This window comes from Acanthochromis polyacanthus, chromosome 14 (assembly GCF_021347895.1).
Source record: "Acanthochromis polyacanthus isolate Apoly-LR-REF ecotype Palm Island chromosome 14, KAUST_Apoly_ChrSc, whole genome shotgun sequence".
Taxonomy (NCBI): domain Eukaryota; kingdom Metazoa; phylum Chordata; class Actinopteri; family Pomacentridae; genus Acanthochromis; species Acanthochromis polyacanthus.
In genome coordinates, this window is record NC_067126.1 from 24,917,636 (window position 1) to 24,936,204 (window position 18,569).

The 18,569-nt window shown below is 40.9% G+C and overlaps 1 protein-coding gene across 22 annotated transcripts in view; it reads right to left on the bottom strand.

The window, feature by feature from the left end:
* Window positions 1-17,873, bottom strand: part of stxbp5l (syntaxin binding protein 5L) — a 156,696-nt gene extending 138,823 nt beyond the window's left edge. For 15 of the 22 annotated variants that reach the window (XM_051959339.1, XM_051959336.1, XM_051959344.1 and 12 more), the window contains exon 1: window positions 17,153-17,872. In XM_051959339.1, coding sequence (XP_051815299.1) covers window positions 17,153-17,320 — 168 coding nt within the window. In that variant the 5' untranslated portion in view covers window positions 17,321-17,872. Of the gene's footprint in view, window positions 1-17,152 lie in introns of all 22 variants that reach the window. The other 7 variants (XM_051959330.1, XM_051959326.1, XM_051959328.1 and 4 more) reach the window with 2 other exon arrangements.
* Window positions 17,874-18,569: the final 696 nt, after the last annotated feature.

The window sequence follows — 18,569 nt, forward strand, 5'->3', positions numbered from 1 at the left end:
CATGTTCCAGACTTGTGGTAAATGAACAACTTCTGTCTTGGCTCCTGGATTAATTGAATAGTCTCCCTGTGAGGGTCATCACAGCAAACTCTGCTGAGTACTTTAAATGTCTTCTCAAAATCTATTTAGTCTAGTGCTTCCTTTTTTAAAATTTGTTAGTACTGCAGAGCAGCGTTTTTGTTTCTTTCTTTCCTTTCATTCTTGTGCTTGCCGTGTTGTATTTACGAGTTCTTATATTAACGTGCAGCTGGACGAAAGCCCACTAAGGACCCCACAAATGGTCACCACTCATTTAAATTACTTCTAATTCAAGACTTAAGGTGAACAGTCTGTGAAGTTTGAAGGAAATTAGATTAAAAGTTGTGGAGAAAAGACAGAGATTCCATCATTTCTCAGAGAGCTGCAGCTACTTTACATCATATTAAAAAATGTGCATGAATGTAAATCGCTCTTTAACATTGATTATATAGCACATTCTTAATCTTAGCTAGGTCCTACAAAGCTTTAAAATGTGTTTCTCATACACCCATTCACACGCTAATAGTGGTAGAGCTGCCATGTAAAGGTGTTTGAATGCCATTGGGAGCAACTTGGGGTTCAGTGTCCAGAAACCTCTTGGCATGTGGACTGACCCATTGGTGACCCTGTAATTAGTGGACAACCTGCTTTATCACATTTTATACTTATCTACAAGAAAATACTGCGCTGATGTGTGTAGCACGCAGTCTCTTTGTATCTGGCACAACGTTTAACATTATTACTCGCATTTGACCCCGTAACGTTGAGCTCATGTCGCTTCACATGAAAGCGTGGGCTTGACAGTCACACATACATATTCTTTTCTGCAAGCGCAAAGCGATACTGTCTGTTTCTGTCTGTGTACGCGGAGGACACGGTCTTCGCAGGCCGGGGCTTCATGTCATGCTTTCATGCAGCCGTGGGGTCAGAAAGTAGCCATGTGTGGATGTACTGTATATGTGGTTTAACCTTTTAAACACAGCAGCAGGCACGTCAGTGAATCAGTCATGGCATCAGCGCCGGGCCTGAGGCAAAAAGTGGGAGTGGACAAATTCGTCACGTGTTGCTACTCACGACACTATAATGTAACATGTCGCTCTGCCAACTCATGATTGCTGAAAAGAACCCACATTCACACATGGGTGGCTTTCAAGACAAAAGTTTGTTGCTCTTGGGTATGTTTAGAATATTCTTATTTGTTGCATATCTGTGGAGCCACATATAGGAATTATGTTTAAGTTTCAGACATTGACTTGGACTCATTCCAGATGCCCTCATTGTACTTTATTTAAAACTGAACTTACTTCTTTAAGTGTAAATTATGCCAGAGTCCCATCCTGTCTTCACTTAATATCGACTTTACAGAATATGTTTTATAAAATTATGTTCAGATCATCCAATAGGTCCTCACAATAGCCTACTTGATGAAGGTTTGATGACCAAAACGTATTATTCAGTAAAACTGGTGGTGAGCGAGGACAAGATATAACAAAGAACATGGAGGTCTGAAAGAAATCCAAGAAAGACGCCCGACACAAATACAGATTCTGACTACATAGCCCTCATTAATGTAGTAAGAATATCTGAAATATACTTGACAGCAATAAACATTTCTGTCTTTTAAACCAACCATGTGTGAATGTGAGCTCTTCTTTAGTCATCTTTAACAATTAAAGAAGTCGGGTTGGTTTAAATGGAGTACAGCAGCCACACAGGAAATGATTCCAAGATAGATGTTATAAAAAATTATGGTTTTGAACCAAGATATCCTTTGAAAGTCTGCAGCTGAAGTTGAAAACACATTTAAATGCTGTTCTGAAAAAATATCATTTTGAACCCTATAAGGATGTCATTTGGACATCAATAGTGAACGTAAAAAAATTAAGAAAAGAAAAAGGAAAAAAAGACTTTGCACAAACTTTAATCCGGCTCCATAGCAGGCATCTTTTGAACACTTGACAATGTGCTTAGTGGTTTGTTTGCACACTGTCATGGCACTGTGCCTCAGACGCACTGATTGTCCAAAGAAAAGCCATTTAAAAGCTAAAAATGCATTTTTCTGTGCCAATTGGAAAAAAAAAACAGAAAAAGAAAACATCACAGTGTTATGAAAATTGCCTGGAAAATCCAGACTGACTTTATTTATGTATTAATATAAATACAAATAAAGGCAGTCTGGCATTGACAGGAGACAATTTCAAAAAGGAGGGGCTAACAAATGCAGCTTGAACGAGAAAGAACCAATCAGCGTAACACGGATGTGACGCACAAACAAATCGACCTTGAAGTCCATGTAGTCCAAACAACAATGGCATGCAGCCGAGAAAGCGTCGAGGTGAATGATTACTGCCGTTTTTGTCACAAAAAACATGCAAATACATGGGGTACTCTCAAGTACAACACTTATTTTTGAAAAGGCTACGCAACAAAAGACTCCTTCCGAACGATTAGCGGTGTTAGGAATAACTTTAAATCGGAGCCAAACCAAGACGGTGCGTATGTGTAAAAGTTGCTTAAATTTACTCACACGTTTGGAACGGGATTTTCCTCTGTACAAACAATGGCAAGAAGCTGAAAGTAACGAGCCATCCACTGCCTCCTCATCGTCGGAAACGTCAAGTGAAAACAGGCAACGGCTAACGCCATCCAAAACGCCAAGAGACCACAAAAAGATTTGCTTTGGTCCCCCTCCTCCTCCTCCGGCATCATCTTCGAGGCGCTGAAGATGACGCAGCATTAACTCCCGCCTCCCGTGCTATGATTGGTCGTACCAAACTGTACCGGGAGGGAAACGCGATTCAATTCGCCCAATGCCAAACTGACTCTCCTGTATCTCCTAACATGGAGATAGGAGATTACATGGAGATTCAGTTTGGATTTTCCAAGCTACTATGAAAATGAAGTTCATTTTATTTGTAAGAGTGGAATATACACTACGCAGCAGGTGACAGTTTGTGCTTTCTTCCTGATCGTCACAGTAACACAACTGGACCATCCACTTTAAACTTATAAACAGCTGTTTGCACAGATTGTTTGGGGATCTGTAGCGGCTTTGAAATGTTTCTAGTAACTTTCCCGACATATTTAAGTCCTCGATTGACTTTCTGAAATCTTTGATGAGCTACTCACATTTTACTGTTGTCGTGCTTGTGGCTGAATCTACTGAATGCATCAAACGGCGCCAAATGGAATTGCCTCTAAGCAGTCAACAGCTGTAGTCAATTGCAGTCAATCGCAAGAAGTCAAGAAACGTGCTACTGAAAAAAAATTAAATCAACACAACTTTGCACATCACTAAAGTGACCATTCAAGTTGTTGTATGGATATTTTTGGCCCAGCAGGTTTTGTAATACATCCAGGATGCCTATAATATATCAATGAAAGAATCAAAATGCATGTTGGTTTTTTGTGACAAAGATGAATGAGTTGCACTGATTTAGTAACTGAAAATTAAGAGGTGTAGCAGTCATTGGAAATTCAAGACTGCCATGATATACATGGCCTTTACAAGGGTCTGTAAAGTTGTGGTCATACAGCATGTGTATATGCCTTCATGGCTCGTAGATGAGCAATAACAATGACAGCACTAAAAATAATAAGCACTAAGCACTGGCCTCTACATACGCCTTTCAGAAACATCAAGTATGTGAGGTTTGTCAGGTGCTTGAGAGTACAGTTCTGAAGAGCGAAGGGATCCACTACCCACTCAAAGAGGCGAGGAAGAAACCTCATGTTGGTTTAAAGCTTTGCAGTGCTGCAGTTCCAAGTGAGTTGTTTTTCATAATTAAGTTTCAGCTGAGCAGTCTAAGTCATGCACTAAAATATAGCGTGTGCACCGCTTTGCTATATTCCTCACACAGTACAGTGTACGGAAAGGGCAATATACATGTGAAAAGGTGCTTTACTGACATTTCTCTGCAAGTAGTCACACATTGGACAAAGGTTAAAGGATGAGGCAGGAACAACAGATTGTAAAAAATTGTGGATAAGCTACGTGTTTTACTATGAAAACAGGACATTCTGAGAAATCATTGCCATTTATGAGCTGTCAGTACAAAACTGATCAGCTGGCTTTGAAAAGGTTGACCACCACTGTCTCTCTTTTCCTCAGACTTCAACAATAATGCTGTGGAAATACAACCAACTGGGATATGAAAAACAAATGCATTGTGGATGGAGTCTTTCAGCAGTGGGTAGAGACCAGAAAGTAGCCTATAGTGGTTTTCACAACCAATTATCTCAACAGTAAAGTCTTTTCCATAAGAAAACCCAGTTTGATGGTTTTCTTTGCTAAGAAGAAAAAAGCACATCTATATTAAAATAGAATTTCGTTCTGAATAAGAACAGCACATCATACAAAAGAGGAATCCCATGGGATCATTCCACATGATGGAAAACTGAGTGAAATGAAGGGCTGTTTGAAAGGCTCACTTGATTATATTTGCACAGCATGAGGTGAGGCAGGCAGGCAGTCTGCTGTCACCAAATGGACAAAGCGTTTTGAAAACCCACACAAAATCAAGGGGAGGCTATTTCTCTTTTGCTCTCTCAAACACATGCTGTCACACACAGATGAAATGCAGAATATGATACAATAGTTCATGTTTTCATACAGAATCACAGATTCCTACAGCACTCTCAGCATGCTGGTTTTGAGCACTTCAATAACCGTGTCACTTTTAACTCCTCCACACAGACTGATACATCCATCCTGATGTTTCATATCATTGTTTATGTAATTTCTTTCAGAAGCTTCACACCATTTTCAGAAAATTACAAGACAGGCAGACGATTCTTTAAGTATAACAAAAGGTACTTAAGTACAATTTTCAGGGATGTGCCAAGATGTTGGTTGAGCACACTGTACCTCTTGAAAATCGCATGTCTCACTTGTATACAGTTCACAGACTATCTCCCACCTATCACTTTTCCCCCCATCTTCCTTCCTCAACCTGACATCAGCTCCTCCTTAATTGATCCCACACTGTGGCTTCTGACAGGCAGCCGACACATGGTAATGTGAGACTAGCTGGAAGTCAACCCACTGAGTCATCACACCCATGGAGAGCTTGTGGGGTCGCTGGTGAGGGAGTGAGGTGATGTCATCTTTACCAGCCCACGCATCATGCTGTCAGAGGAGGGAGACCTCTGAGCTGCTAACAAACATGAGTTTGACCAAAGTGTTCTCTTCATCAAAATAGCTGCACCCGACCTTCTGAATTTCACTCGAGCAATTGTGTTCATGATTTATGCATGGACATACTGCAGACGATTTCTACGTTTGTTTACTATCTAAAACTGAGGTGCAAATGTATGAAACAATCTGTAGTATATCTCACAGTAACATCAATTTGTTGTAGTCTATGTCGGGAATGCCGAAACTCATAGATAATCAATTAGCAGTTTCTTCAAGTACAGTAAAATTAGTGAACAAGACGAACTGAACACTAAAAGAACGGTCGACATGAAGATTCAAGTGACAGTATTATCAGATATATTATTTGTTAAAGAATTTAATTCTCAGTCAAAAAATAAACTGTCAGCATGCTCACAATGATAATGCTGACGTACCTCTCAAGTAGCAGGTAGGATCTTACACACGTGGACAAAATTGTTGGTACCCCTCAGTTAAAGAAGGAAAAACCCACAATTCTCACTGAAATCACTTGAAACTCACAAAAGTAACAATAAATAAAAATTTATTGAAAATTAAATAATCAAAATCAGCCATCACTTTTGAATTGTTGATTAACATAATTATTTTAAAAAACAAACTAATGAAATAGGGCTGGACAAAAATGATGGTACCCATAACTTAATATTTTGTTGCACAACCTTTTGAGGCAATCACTGCAATTAAACGATTTCTGTATTTGTCAATGAGCGTTCTGCAGCTGTCAACAGGTATTTTGGCCCACTCCTCATGAGCAAACAGCTCCAGTTGTCTCAGGTTTGATGGGTGTCTTCTCCAAATGGCATGTTTCAGCTCCTTCCACATATGTTCAATGGGATTCAGATCTGGGCTCATAGAAGGCCACTTTAGAATAGTCCAACGCTTTTCTCTCAGCCATTCTTGGGTGTTTTTGGCTGTGTGTTTTGGATCGTTGTCCTGTTGGAAGACCCATGACCTGCGACTGAGACCAAGCTTTCTGACACTAGGCAGCACATTTCTCTCCAGAATGCCTTGATAGTCTTCAGATTTCATCGTACCTTGCACACTTTCAAGACACCCTGTGCCAGATGCAGCAAAGCAGCCCCAAAACATTACTGAGCCTCCTCCATGTTTCACCGTAGGGACAGTGTTCTTTTCTTCGTATGCTTGGTTTTTGAGTCTATGAACATAGAGTTGATGTGCCTTACCAAAAAGCTCCAGTTTGGTCTCATCTGTCCAAAGGACATTCTCCCAGAAGCTTTGTGGCTTGTCAACATGCATTTTTGCAAATTCCAGTCTCGCTTTTTTATGAGTTTTTTTCAGCAGTGGTGTCCTCCTTGGTCGTCTCCCATGAAGTCCACTTTGGCTCAAACAACGACGAATGGTGCGATCTAACACTGATGTACCTTGGCCTTGGAGTTCACCTTTAATTTCTTTGGAGGTTGCTCTGGGCTCTTTGGATACAATTCCAACCATCCGTCTCTTCAATTTGTCATCAATTTTCCTCTTGCGCCCACGTCCAGGGAGGTTGGCTACTGTCCCGTGGGTCTTGAACTTCTGAATAATATGAGCCACTGTTGTCACAGGAACTTCAAGCTGTTTAGAGATGGTCTTATAACCTTTACCTTTAAGATGTTTGTCTATAATTTTTTTTCGGATGTCCTGGGACAATTCTCTCCTTCGCTTTCTGTTGTCCATGTTCAGTGTGGTACACACCTTTTCACCAAACAGCAGGGTGACTACTTGTCTCCCTTTAAATAGGCAGACTGACTGATTATGAGTTTGGAAACACCTGTGATGTCAATTAAATGACACACCTGAGTTAATCATGTCACTCTGGTCAAATAGTTTTCAATCTTTTATAGAGGTACCATCATTTTTGTCCAGGCCTGTTTCATTAGTTTGTTTTTTAAAATAATTATGTTAATCAACAATTCAAAAGTAATGGCTGTTTTTGATTATTTAATTTTCAATAAATTTTTATTTATTGTTACTTTTGTGAGTTTCAAGTGATTTCAGTGAGAATTGTGGGTTTTTTCCTTCTTTAACAGAGGGGTACCAACAATTTTGTCCACGTGTGTAGTTGAGCAATAGAAATTTGGATGTCTCAATCTGGTCTCAGTAATCAGGATTGGGGGCAATGAAGGGAACCTTCTAAGTGTGTGGTATCAAACTGAAGCAGCTTCTGATTACTCAATAAATTGGAATAAATCATCCATACTCCCATTAGATAACAATAGCTCAGATGTGGCAGCCCTTTCAACACCCATCCCCATTTGCAAAAATCACATCACATATTTAGGTATCCACATTTCCCCCAGGCTGTCGGAGTTGCCTAATCTTAATTTTACCCCACTGCTTAAAACGATTACCGATGATCTCCAGCGCTGGACAAACCTCCCACTATCCATTTTAGGCAAAATTGCAGCAGTTAAAATGACAATCCTTCCCAAAATCAACTACCTCCTCACTATGATCCCAACCCACCCATCTCCCACCTGGTTTAAATCCCTTGATTCAACGATTACAAGATTCTACTGGAAAAATAAACCCCCAAGAATTAAACTGACCACTCTCCAAAAACCAAAAATTCTAGGCGGTCTTAACGCCCCAAACTTTCACCACTACTCCTTGGCAAATCAGCTTCAATATATTCACAAATGGATCCACCCCACTCATTCAGACAACACATGGTTGGACTCAGAACAGGCAGTTATTAAACAATCCACATTTCAGATTTACCATTTTTAAGCCAATCCATAAAACATCATCCCTGTTTCCAAAGCCCAACAATATCATCCACTCTGACAGCCTGGTGGAAATTCCACAAAGTTACTAACTCCACTGTCACACCTTCACTCTTTACTCCCATCTGGCACAATCCTGACTTCATTAGTAATAAAAAACCACTAAACCTAATCACTTGGAGAGATAAAGGAATCACTCACCTCCGTCATATCTATCACAATAATACCCTGGTTTCACTCCCCTTCCTGGTCCAGAAGTTCGGCATCCGTGACAATCAATTCCTGGAATATTTACAAGTTTCATCAGCCATTCAATCAAATCTGAAAAATAAAAAAAATAATAACCTGGACCTCCCACCCTCAACCTCTGCATTCATTAATATTTCCCCAAAAAAACTTCTCTCAAAAATATACAAACTAATATCTCAGTCCGACTCTGCACTTTGCATCCCCATAGATAAATGGAAAACAGACCTCTCCATTGCCCCTGATGCCGACTTCTGGACCCAAATCTGCAAAAACATTTTCACAATGACAAAAAATACCAACTTACAGCTTATACAGTACAAAATCCTCCACAGAACTCATCTCACTGGTCAAAAAATGCACAAAATGGGATATTCACCTGAAATCTGTACACATTGCACACAAAATTGCACTGACACCTACATACATGCAACTTGGTACTGCTCACCTGTCCAAAGATTCTGGGAAAATATCACAAACCTTCTTTCACAAATCATGGGCTGTCGCATCCCTTTCTCCCCATCCCTCTGTTTATTGGGAGACGTATCCGTATCTACACTGGACAGGGCACACAACCATACACTTCTTGCGGCGCTAGCTGTCGCCAAGAAAACTATCCTCTTGAACTGGAAATCAAGGAATTCAATAAATATAACACAGTGGAAAGACCTACTCATAGATTATATCTCCCTGGAAAATACAGACTCCTCTTTCAAGAAAAACAATCATCACCCTGCCTGGCAACCATTTCTTTCTTTCTTACAGTCATAACTTGCTCTTATAGCTGATCACTATATCATTCCAACACCACAATTTATCTCGTATATTTACAATACAATACAATCAACTTCTTCCTTTTTTTAAGGAAAAAAAAAAAAAGGTTATTAACTAATGTACTATTATTATTATTGTTTTTTTCCTCCGGTTGCCTGTCCACCAATAACCTCAATATAAAACTCAACAGAAACTTCCTAGAACACAGATACCTACACATACAGAAGCGCATTTTCCAATAGACACATTCACTAGTATTGTTTTCATCTATGTAAATACCCCTTTGTTTGTTTGTTTGTTTGTTTCATTAATCTGCTTCTCTTGTGCTTTTATTTTTTTATGCATTTATTATTTTGCATTACTGTCAATAAGATATGTATCTGCTTCTTTTTTTTCTTTTTCTTTATGGTTTGTTTTATTTGTTTATTTTTATTTTTTTCTCTTTTTTGATTGAATGCAATGCTTATGGGCTGGGCTGTCTTCGCGCACAGTGGCTGCGGTGGGGCCTGGGTGGTGGGGCGCGCCTGCCTTGTCGCAGGGCCGTGTCCGGGTCTTGGGTTATTGCTGATGGAGCAAACTCCTTGCCTGCCTTCCCTTCGCTTTTTAATGCACCTCATATGCCTTGTTTTTAATGCACCACATTATCATAATAACACACACACTCAAAGGGAGGGAAGGAGAGAGGGGGGGAGGGCCTACGAAGAAGGGAGAGGGAAGGGAAGGAAAAAGAGGGAGGGAAGAAAGAAAGGGGGGAGGAAAGGAAAGAGGAAAGGGGAAGGGAGGGAAAGGAAAGGAGGAAAAGAAAAGGAAAAGAAAAAAAAAGACAGAAGATGAGAAGGAGGAAAAGGAAAGGGGAAGAGGGAATGAATGAATGAATAAATAAATAAAATAAAAAATATATAAAGGGGAAAAGGAGGAAGGGAAATAAAGGGGGGGGGAAAGAAAAAAAAAAGAAAAAAAAAAAGGTGCTGGGTTTGGGCACGGCCTTGCGGTGGGGTGGTCGTGCCCCTCTGCCCTGGCCCCCCGTGTGGTTTCTGTGTATGGGGATTGTCCGGTTTCAATCACTTGTTTTGACAATTGTTATGTTTTCTATTATTATTGTAATGAGGTAAATAACTGTTATTATTCATTGATCTCCTTATTTATATCACTATCATTATCAGCATATATATTATACATCATATATGGAATATGTGCGAACACACTCGCACACACACACACACACACACACACACACACACACACACACACACACACACACACACACACACACACACACACTCCCTCCTTCATACACACAGAGAACAGCTATTTCTGCTTTCATTTCCATTTATTTTTTACCTTTCTTTTCTCCCTGTTTCGTCTTTGTTGCATATATAATCGTTATTACTCATTATTATTGTTTGCTCTCTACTTTGTTTAACACTATCTTCTATATTGTAAAAGTGACCTGTTTGTATGTCTTTAATGTTCACTGTTGTAATAATTAAAAAAAAAAAAAAAAAAAAAAAACTGAAGCAGCTTCCTCCATTCATATCCGCTGTCACACAAAGGAAAGTTTGTGGCAGTTTTATTCTTAATCAATAATAAGCCACCTCATCATAATCAATAACACCAGTTCAGTATAATAAGCATCTGTGCTGGGTTGATGCTACTGTCCCAATCATTGGACACATGACACAGCCAGCTAAAGTAGCTCCATTAGTTTTACTACTTAAACAATGACTTGTTCAATCCTGGTCTCTCTATAATACATAAGCTCTGGCAGGAGTCCATTAAGCATCACAGAAGTCTTTGTCATGTTGGACCTCTGCTAGCTAAACCCCTTTAGTGCTCTCTGTTTGCCAACACTGAAGTGCCAGAAGTCCAAGAGCCCACCTTCTCTGGTCACAACAGCATGAAAATGTTCTGACACGTGTAGATAATAGATGTTTTCATGCTTGTGGAGCCACAGTACGCCCTATCCTCTCGACCTTAAATCTCACACAGCGCCCTCCTTGAGCTTTACAACAAGGTGCATGACCACCTACACAACAGAAACAGCTAGGATGCACAAATGCCTTTTTCCCCCTCAATGCATTCAAGCGCTTCAGTTGTCAAGTGCATGCATTTGATTGATTTTAATACATTTGATGTACTTGTAGTGTGCATCATCTAGAGAATGGTATCAGACTGTGGCTCAGAATAGGTATATACTACAAAAATAAATGACTCAGATCAGAGTGAAGGAAAAAAGCAACAACAAAACAAACAAAACAACCTGACTGAGACAACCATATTTGAATGTTTGCTACATAGCAGATCATACTAAATACTGCCAGCGCTGATTGGAAGGTTATCTCGCAAGTGTTTGGTCATGAACCAAAGAAATGGACAATAAAATGAATGAAAATACTCTGGTAGTAGAGCTCACCTGTCAACGAAAGCAACTTGGGGTTGAGTGTCTGGGTCAAGGACATTTCAGCATTTAGAGAGGCGAGGGATCGAACCATCAGTCTTGCCATTAGTGGACAAGTACCACCTCAACTTATCAACCACATAGAGGCACTAGAAGACAAGTGAGGGGATCCCAGACGTAATAATGGTACATCCTGTGTACCACAATGGGCTCTACAAACTAATTCATCGAGAAGGTGTTGAGATATTTTTGCAAAACAAGTGAAAACTTTGATCTGCTGTTGACACTACCAGAAATGTCAGACTAACCAGATTCACAGGACTTCTTCTACAGGGGATCACAAATCAAGACAAAACTTTATTGCAATCTTTATAAAAAATAATGTTTACATATTTCTTGATAAACCAAGCTGGTGGTTTCTGAAAATCCTCATAAACAGTCGAATGTCATAACTGCTATACACACAAGGGTGGAAATTTGTTTTTTGTGGAATGAATCCCATTAAAATTTCCATCTGTGATCCAGAAGGGCTGACTGCAAAGTGCAGCACAAAGCAACTAAATTCTTCTATTAAATTAGTCATATCTGACTATCCTAATGGACATAAAAAGGATGTTTTTTTCAGAAATCTAATTTGAAATGTAATTGTGCTGCTGTTATGAGTAATCATGCATCCCCTTCTGAGATTAAACATTTATTAAAGGAGATTAAAAATGTGAATGGGGTCAAGCTGTCCCCGAAGTGCACCTTTTAACAAGCTTCAGATTCAAAAATATTAAAGAACTTCAAACCTAATGGAGTTCAGATGTGTGATTTCAACTGCACAATGGAGGCCAATAACACATCCGCCAATTTTGCATGCGCAGTAATTATATTTATATCATGTGACGGATGGTTATTCTCTCTTTGACATGCTGACATATCGTCTTAAAACATCATGCATGCATTCAGTTTCTTTAACCCTGTCTCCTACAATTTACGTTCATGTAATGAGGAAGCTGTCTTTGCAAACATTTTGATGGTTTTTCTTCTGACAAACTATCTGATCTTGCAGTACAACGTCTACCTGCAGTGACTTTAGTAATTTGCATTATGTTTGGGAACTCACAGCACTCGGTCAAGGTTAGGGGTAGATTGTGGTCTGGTTTAATACAGAAAACTTTCCTGTGAGTTGTGACATAATGAGCTTACCATAATCTAACTTAAATTAAACTGCATTTGTTACCTAAACCTAATCTCAGACAGAACTGCAGATGCTTGATTGAAAAAAAAAATGCGTCTCTTTTGCGGCTTTTGTACTTGTATAAGGCAGCACCGTGGCTTTTCTGCTGCAGTAACTGACTTGCTCAAATCAAATTGTTACCCCACAGTCATCCTCTCAGATTGGAAACCTGAATATGCAGTGAAGACCTGCTACAAATAACCGCATCAATTTAAGTCACAAAACAGTGCTGTATTCATGCATGTGCTTATCTGTCAGAATAAGCTATATCTTCCATCAGTCTATTCGCATCTGTGTCTGTATATATTCAGAAATTAAAATTAATGGGGTTGTTAGAGTCATATTCTTCATGGCAACAGCTCGGACTTAATGAGTATGGAAACCATCACCTTCCATTGATTAGAATTCTATAGTGAGTACTCCGCTTTAGAGAGGTGGTGGGGTAAAAAAAAAAAAAAAGTGACACATGCAATATGAGTGAAGTAATTTGAGGTAAAGACCAAATGACAGTCATTACAACGGAGTCTGGCAAGACAAATTTGCATGTTAGTTACTTTCCAGCTATGAAGAGCATTTTTCCACGGACACCGTCATAAATTGTCACAGACTCTGTGGAGTGTACATAATTTCAATGAATTTTTGGACACTAAAAAAAATAGTGAAAACATGCTGCTAATACAATGTAGTCAGTTAGAGGAGCTTGTAGCACGCAGAAATAACAGATAACGTAAATGATAATACTTTTAACCAAGAAAGAAATCTATAAAAATCTAGTCCAAATTGCGTTATTTTGTTTCTTCCCTCTACATCGAAGTTTACCTTTAGAAAGTAATTAAATATCACAGGCATGGATTTAAGTAGTTGCAGGTCTTTGGGGTCCTGCAGAGTCTTTAAAAAGGCAATCATGGAATACTTCACGTTCCATATCGTTCCAAAATTACTCCACCAGTTTGACATCTGGAGATTGCGCAGGACAAGTAAGTAAAGTGATATTCCTGGAAGCAGGCTGAGATAATAGGAGCTGGAACTACCCTTCTGAGACGGGGCATGAAGGGATGCACCTGGTGAGCGACAGTGTTTGCATACAGTTTGCACGGCAGTAAAATGAGGCTTCGCTGTTGTAAAGCATGTCAGGCGAACACTTCACATCACTAAACCAGCAGCAACAGCAGCAGCTCGTAACAGTCACTCAAGATCCTCGATTCAAGCGGGCTACACCGAATCCTGATCCTGCCATCAGCATGTGGCCCCACAGATCAAGATTTGCTGCTTGTGGAATGTTTTTTTTCTACCATTGAGTCATCCAGTTCATGCTAGCATGTCCCAACTGTAGCATTTTCTTCTTCTTATCTAACCCAATGTGGCTTTCTCAGAAATACCCCACTTACTTCAAGGCTTCGTGTTTTTTTACAGTCACCCTTGTCCTTGAAACCGAGCCGTTATTTACATACTTGTAACCTTCCTGTCAGCCTGAACAAGTCTGATCGTTCCTTCTGACCTCCCTCACAGTCAAAGTGTTCTGATCTACATAAACTGTTGACATCTTGCCCTTTTAGACCAAATTTGCAGCTTTTGTGTACTAAAAGTGAAGCTGCACACTCAAAACAGAGTTGACAAGCTTGTGTCAACCCAGTGGTTTTGGAAAACTAATGAAAAGGGCATTTTCTCATTTTATTTTTTTCATGTTTGGGTTGCTGTACAGCAGTTCTAGCCAGAGGGAAACTTCTGTTACTATTCTATTTTTTTCTTTGTTTGATGTCCCATTCAGGCTTTGCTATGGTGTGACATGAATGTTTGGAGGGTTTTTTTCTGGATCAACCACTGTTTTTGAACTGTAATTTGACATATACCGCATGCTAATGTAGCAGAATATGTTCTTGTTGTAAACTATTTGTAGATCAAATGGAATGCGATAGCTGACAGTTGTTTCCAGTCCAAAAGCTAGATTCTCTCAGTTTGGTTTGAGGAAACCCAGTAAATGCTTAGCCTGCTTAGCCTTAACCACCATTCAGCCTCCTGCCATCGTTTTGTGATCATCTTTAACACTAACACAGTCAGTTGTGCATCACTATACTTTAATAATCTATCTCTGCTGTCACACAAACGCATACACATCCATGTTTACCATCAAACAACAGCAACAACAAGGTCGGTGAGGTGGTTGATGGTTGGTTACAAGGGTTCTTGTGGTTTCCTCTGAAGGAAAATGATTAATCATTCTTAGAAACACCTACTTATTGCATCATTCAGTCCAGTTAATCCAGTAATGCAATTAGGTTCAGCGTCATTCCCCCTCTCTCTTTCCACTTTCTCCCTCTAACACAAATTGAACTCATTTTGCTCTCAACGGGAATCAATGTATAGATTCAATGAGACTCTTAACCACCATCTCCCTCTGCAACTCCTTCAGTCCGAGTGAGATTTCAACAAAAACCTTGCTACAATCACTCTAGAGCTTCTTTCCTGTACACATAAAACTGCTGTATAACAAAAACTGAGTTGTTGCATCTTCCCACACTGCACAGCGAGGACAGAAGTCATGACTAACTTTGAGAAGTTAGCCAAACACTCCCACACATACTGCACCAGCTCACGGAATCACATCCCCATCAGAAAGCACAGATCCCATCTAAAAATATGTAGGGCAATGAATGGTAATGGTAAATTTAGATGACTGCCATGTAACTCTCTCTGCTGTGTTGATTTGAGGTAAAAATGAAATTCTGTGTGTAACTCTTTTTTTAGTCCGTGTGCTTCGTTTATACACAGGAAGTGATGAAACACATCCATTTTCTTTGTTTATTCTAACATTGGATTATGTGAAATTCCTGTTTGACCTGAATGAGAACAAAACAGTCTCTGCTGTGTACAACATGCTCATATTTCCTCGCTCACTGAATGAGGAAAAAGGTCAGGGGAGGCAGGTTTGTACTAATTACATGGTTCTTACTGCTTCTGTGTGAATGTCTGCATCAAACATTCTGCCCGGCAAAACATGAGGAAGCAGTACCCTCGTTAGAAGATGAGCAAGACAATAACAAGGGAGAATTTTTTTTTACCTTTTTTGTAGTGCACATTCACTTTTCCATCCTTCAAAATACTGGTTTTAATCAGCTTTTAAGGTCATAAGTTTCTAGCATGTTTTAAAGCTCTGTCAGAGCTGAATATTGGGTATCAGGATCAGAAATACATCTTTTTAAAAATGATAATTGACATGTAACAATATCATGGAGCACTGTTACCCTGAACCTTTTCTGCACTAGGAGCAAAACTGACAGATGCAAATGATGAAGCTATGCTCCCTCTTCCTCCTCCTCCCTCCATGGCTGTCTCTCACTCGCTTCACACGCTCATATAAACACAGACATTCAACCTGCACACTAAAAACACAGAGGAAACGTTGTGTTGGTGGGACTGAGGGCACATCTGTACATCCAGGTCTTTTTTCATGAGAAGTTCAGTCCCTATAAATTCTGCAACTCACTGAGGAGCAGCGGCTTCCTGCATGGGACCAGGCCATCATGCTGTTCTTTTTTCTAGCAATTTCTGCTGCCTGTTATAGGGTGCTCTGCAGCATCCTCTTCAGCTTGTGAATCAACCTCACTGCTCAGTCTCCTCCAGCACCCCCACCCTCCACCCCCATCCGCCAGTCTGCCCAATAATAACACAGCTCCTCAAAACAACCCCGTTATTTTTTTTCTCTTTGTAAAGGCTTCTCAATGAATAATTCACAGCCATATCCAAAATTTAACCCCATTTCTTTATGGGTGAGGAATAATCGCTGCAGTCAGCTCCAAAACGCATCCAGAAAATGGGCTGCAATGGGCGGCAGGAGCAGCTATAAATACCCCCCTTCCTCCTCCTCCCCATTCAGCACCCCTCCCTCATTCTTTCCCAGTGAAAAGCGCATCAGCTAGGACAGTACTGCAGGGTCCCTCCGCTGGCTTGATGTGCACTTTTTAATGCGAGGGAGGGACACCAGTTATGTCATCGCTCATACACCATTCGTGCCTGCTCACTGATGCAATGATTTTCTTTTTTCTTTTTTGCTTCTTGTTTTTGTTGCTATTCATTGACTTCCTTCGGACTGTTTGTAGCACATGTATGTGGAGCTGCTGCAGCCTTACAGCAGCAGGCTGACACTGTGGCTGAGTTGCACATACTGAGGGGAGCGGGAGAGATTCCAACACTGACACCGATTTCTGTAGATAGACATCAGCTCATAATAATAATAATAACAATAATAATAAAGCTCTGATAAGCTCAGGAGTTTTTGAGAATTTGAATGCCCCTCTGCTACACCTGCCTCCACTGTCAGGACATTTGGAAACCAGGAGCTGTCCGTGGTGCTGAACTTTCACCACACAGGCCACCAGATCAGCAGCTCAACTCCCAACAGATTCAACTTTTACGACCCTGTTCCACCTCATTAATGGCAACGAGCCCGCAGGCATTATCCCCCCTCCGAGGACCATCTACATATGTAGAAAAGGATGTGTTGAAGCACGATTTTAAGGCGTTAGATGCTGTTCCTGAAGCTGGACTGTACAACTCACTCCGCTAAAGGCCTACTACTGATCTCTTAATTTACCCACCTTACACAGCTGAAAGTTTTCCGACACGAGTGTCTCCTGGACGTCGATCTCTTTGGGAGTTGGCGCCGCGGTGGGAGTCCCAGCGGCGCTGCCGCACGATGGCGATCCTATAGTTCCTCCAGGAGAGGAGGTGGTCAAACCATCCAACACCTTCCGAAACTTCTTCATTTTTAAATCGTTCTTTTGTATGCTCTGAGGTTATGGAAACAGTGGAACAACTGCTGTCTTTGTCTTCCAAAGTATCCACTTAGATGCAAGATCCCAACTCGTTCAGGCAGCTGAAGGCAGAAAGCGTCGCTCCCTGCAGTAGTAGCAGGGTAAAGAAAAAAAAAGAGACCCCCCTCTCTCTCTTAGGTGCAATTTAAAAAGTCATAGAGGCGCCTCATCTTGCTCTCTGGCTGGTGTCCACACAAAATGAATGCGTCTGATCCACTGTGATCTGAGGATGTCAGCCAACGTTGCAGATGCAGTTCGAGTATCTCATATCAGAGCGACGGCTGCTGGAGCTACTCAACTTCATCCTCCTTCTTCATCCTAAAGAAGTCACATCCAGTCCCGAGCTTGGAGAAGAAAAAGCAAAATAAACCAAAACGAAAAAACTTGCACCTCATGTCATCATAAATAAGGAACCGAGGTGCGATGTTTTTTACGCAAACGTGAAGCAGAAGTGGGCAGATCCCCAAAAAAAGAAAGAAAAAAAAACTTGGAGCAGGTTAGTCCACTCCCCCCCCCCGCCCCCCCCCCCCCGAACCACCACCTCCCTCCCGCCACCCAGGAACAAAAAAAAGGGACTTTCTCTCACAACACTGTGGCTGCCAGCAGCAGGAGGAGGAGGATGAGCCAACAGACAGGAGACGCAGAGGCAATGCAGTTAAAAGAGTCCTCAGTCAGGCCACGAAACCACACAAGTCCGGCATCGAGGAGGAGGAGGAGGAAGATGCTGTGCGATGGCGGGGCTGATCTATGTATCGAAGGGAGAATTTTTTTGTGAATATCATCCAGCTGCGTTGGAGCGTCGCTTCCCTGCAGCCCGGAGACAGAAGACAGGAGACTGTCCGCGGTGCTGAAAAACCATCAGAAGCAGCCCCGCCCCCCACCCACCTCCCTCACCCTCTCTTTCTCCCTCTCTCCTCCCCTCTCGTCAGTGATTGGGTGCAAGGCCTTAAATCAAGGCAAACACAATGATGAAGGGAAAAGAAACAAGCAGCGCGGCAATAAAGGACTAATTCACCTTTACAGGGAATAGAAATTCATTCACTGCCCATTCTCCTGCATCGAGGCTATGAGACAGCTCAGTAACAGCAAAGAGGAAGATGCAAATCTAAGCAGTGGATGGCTAAAGATCTTTATTAGTGCTGCGTTCGTTTTTTTTTTTTGTTTTTTGTTTTGCTCATCATAAGCATGAGAAAATCTGAAC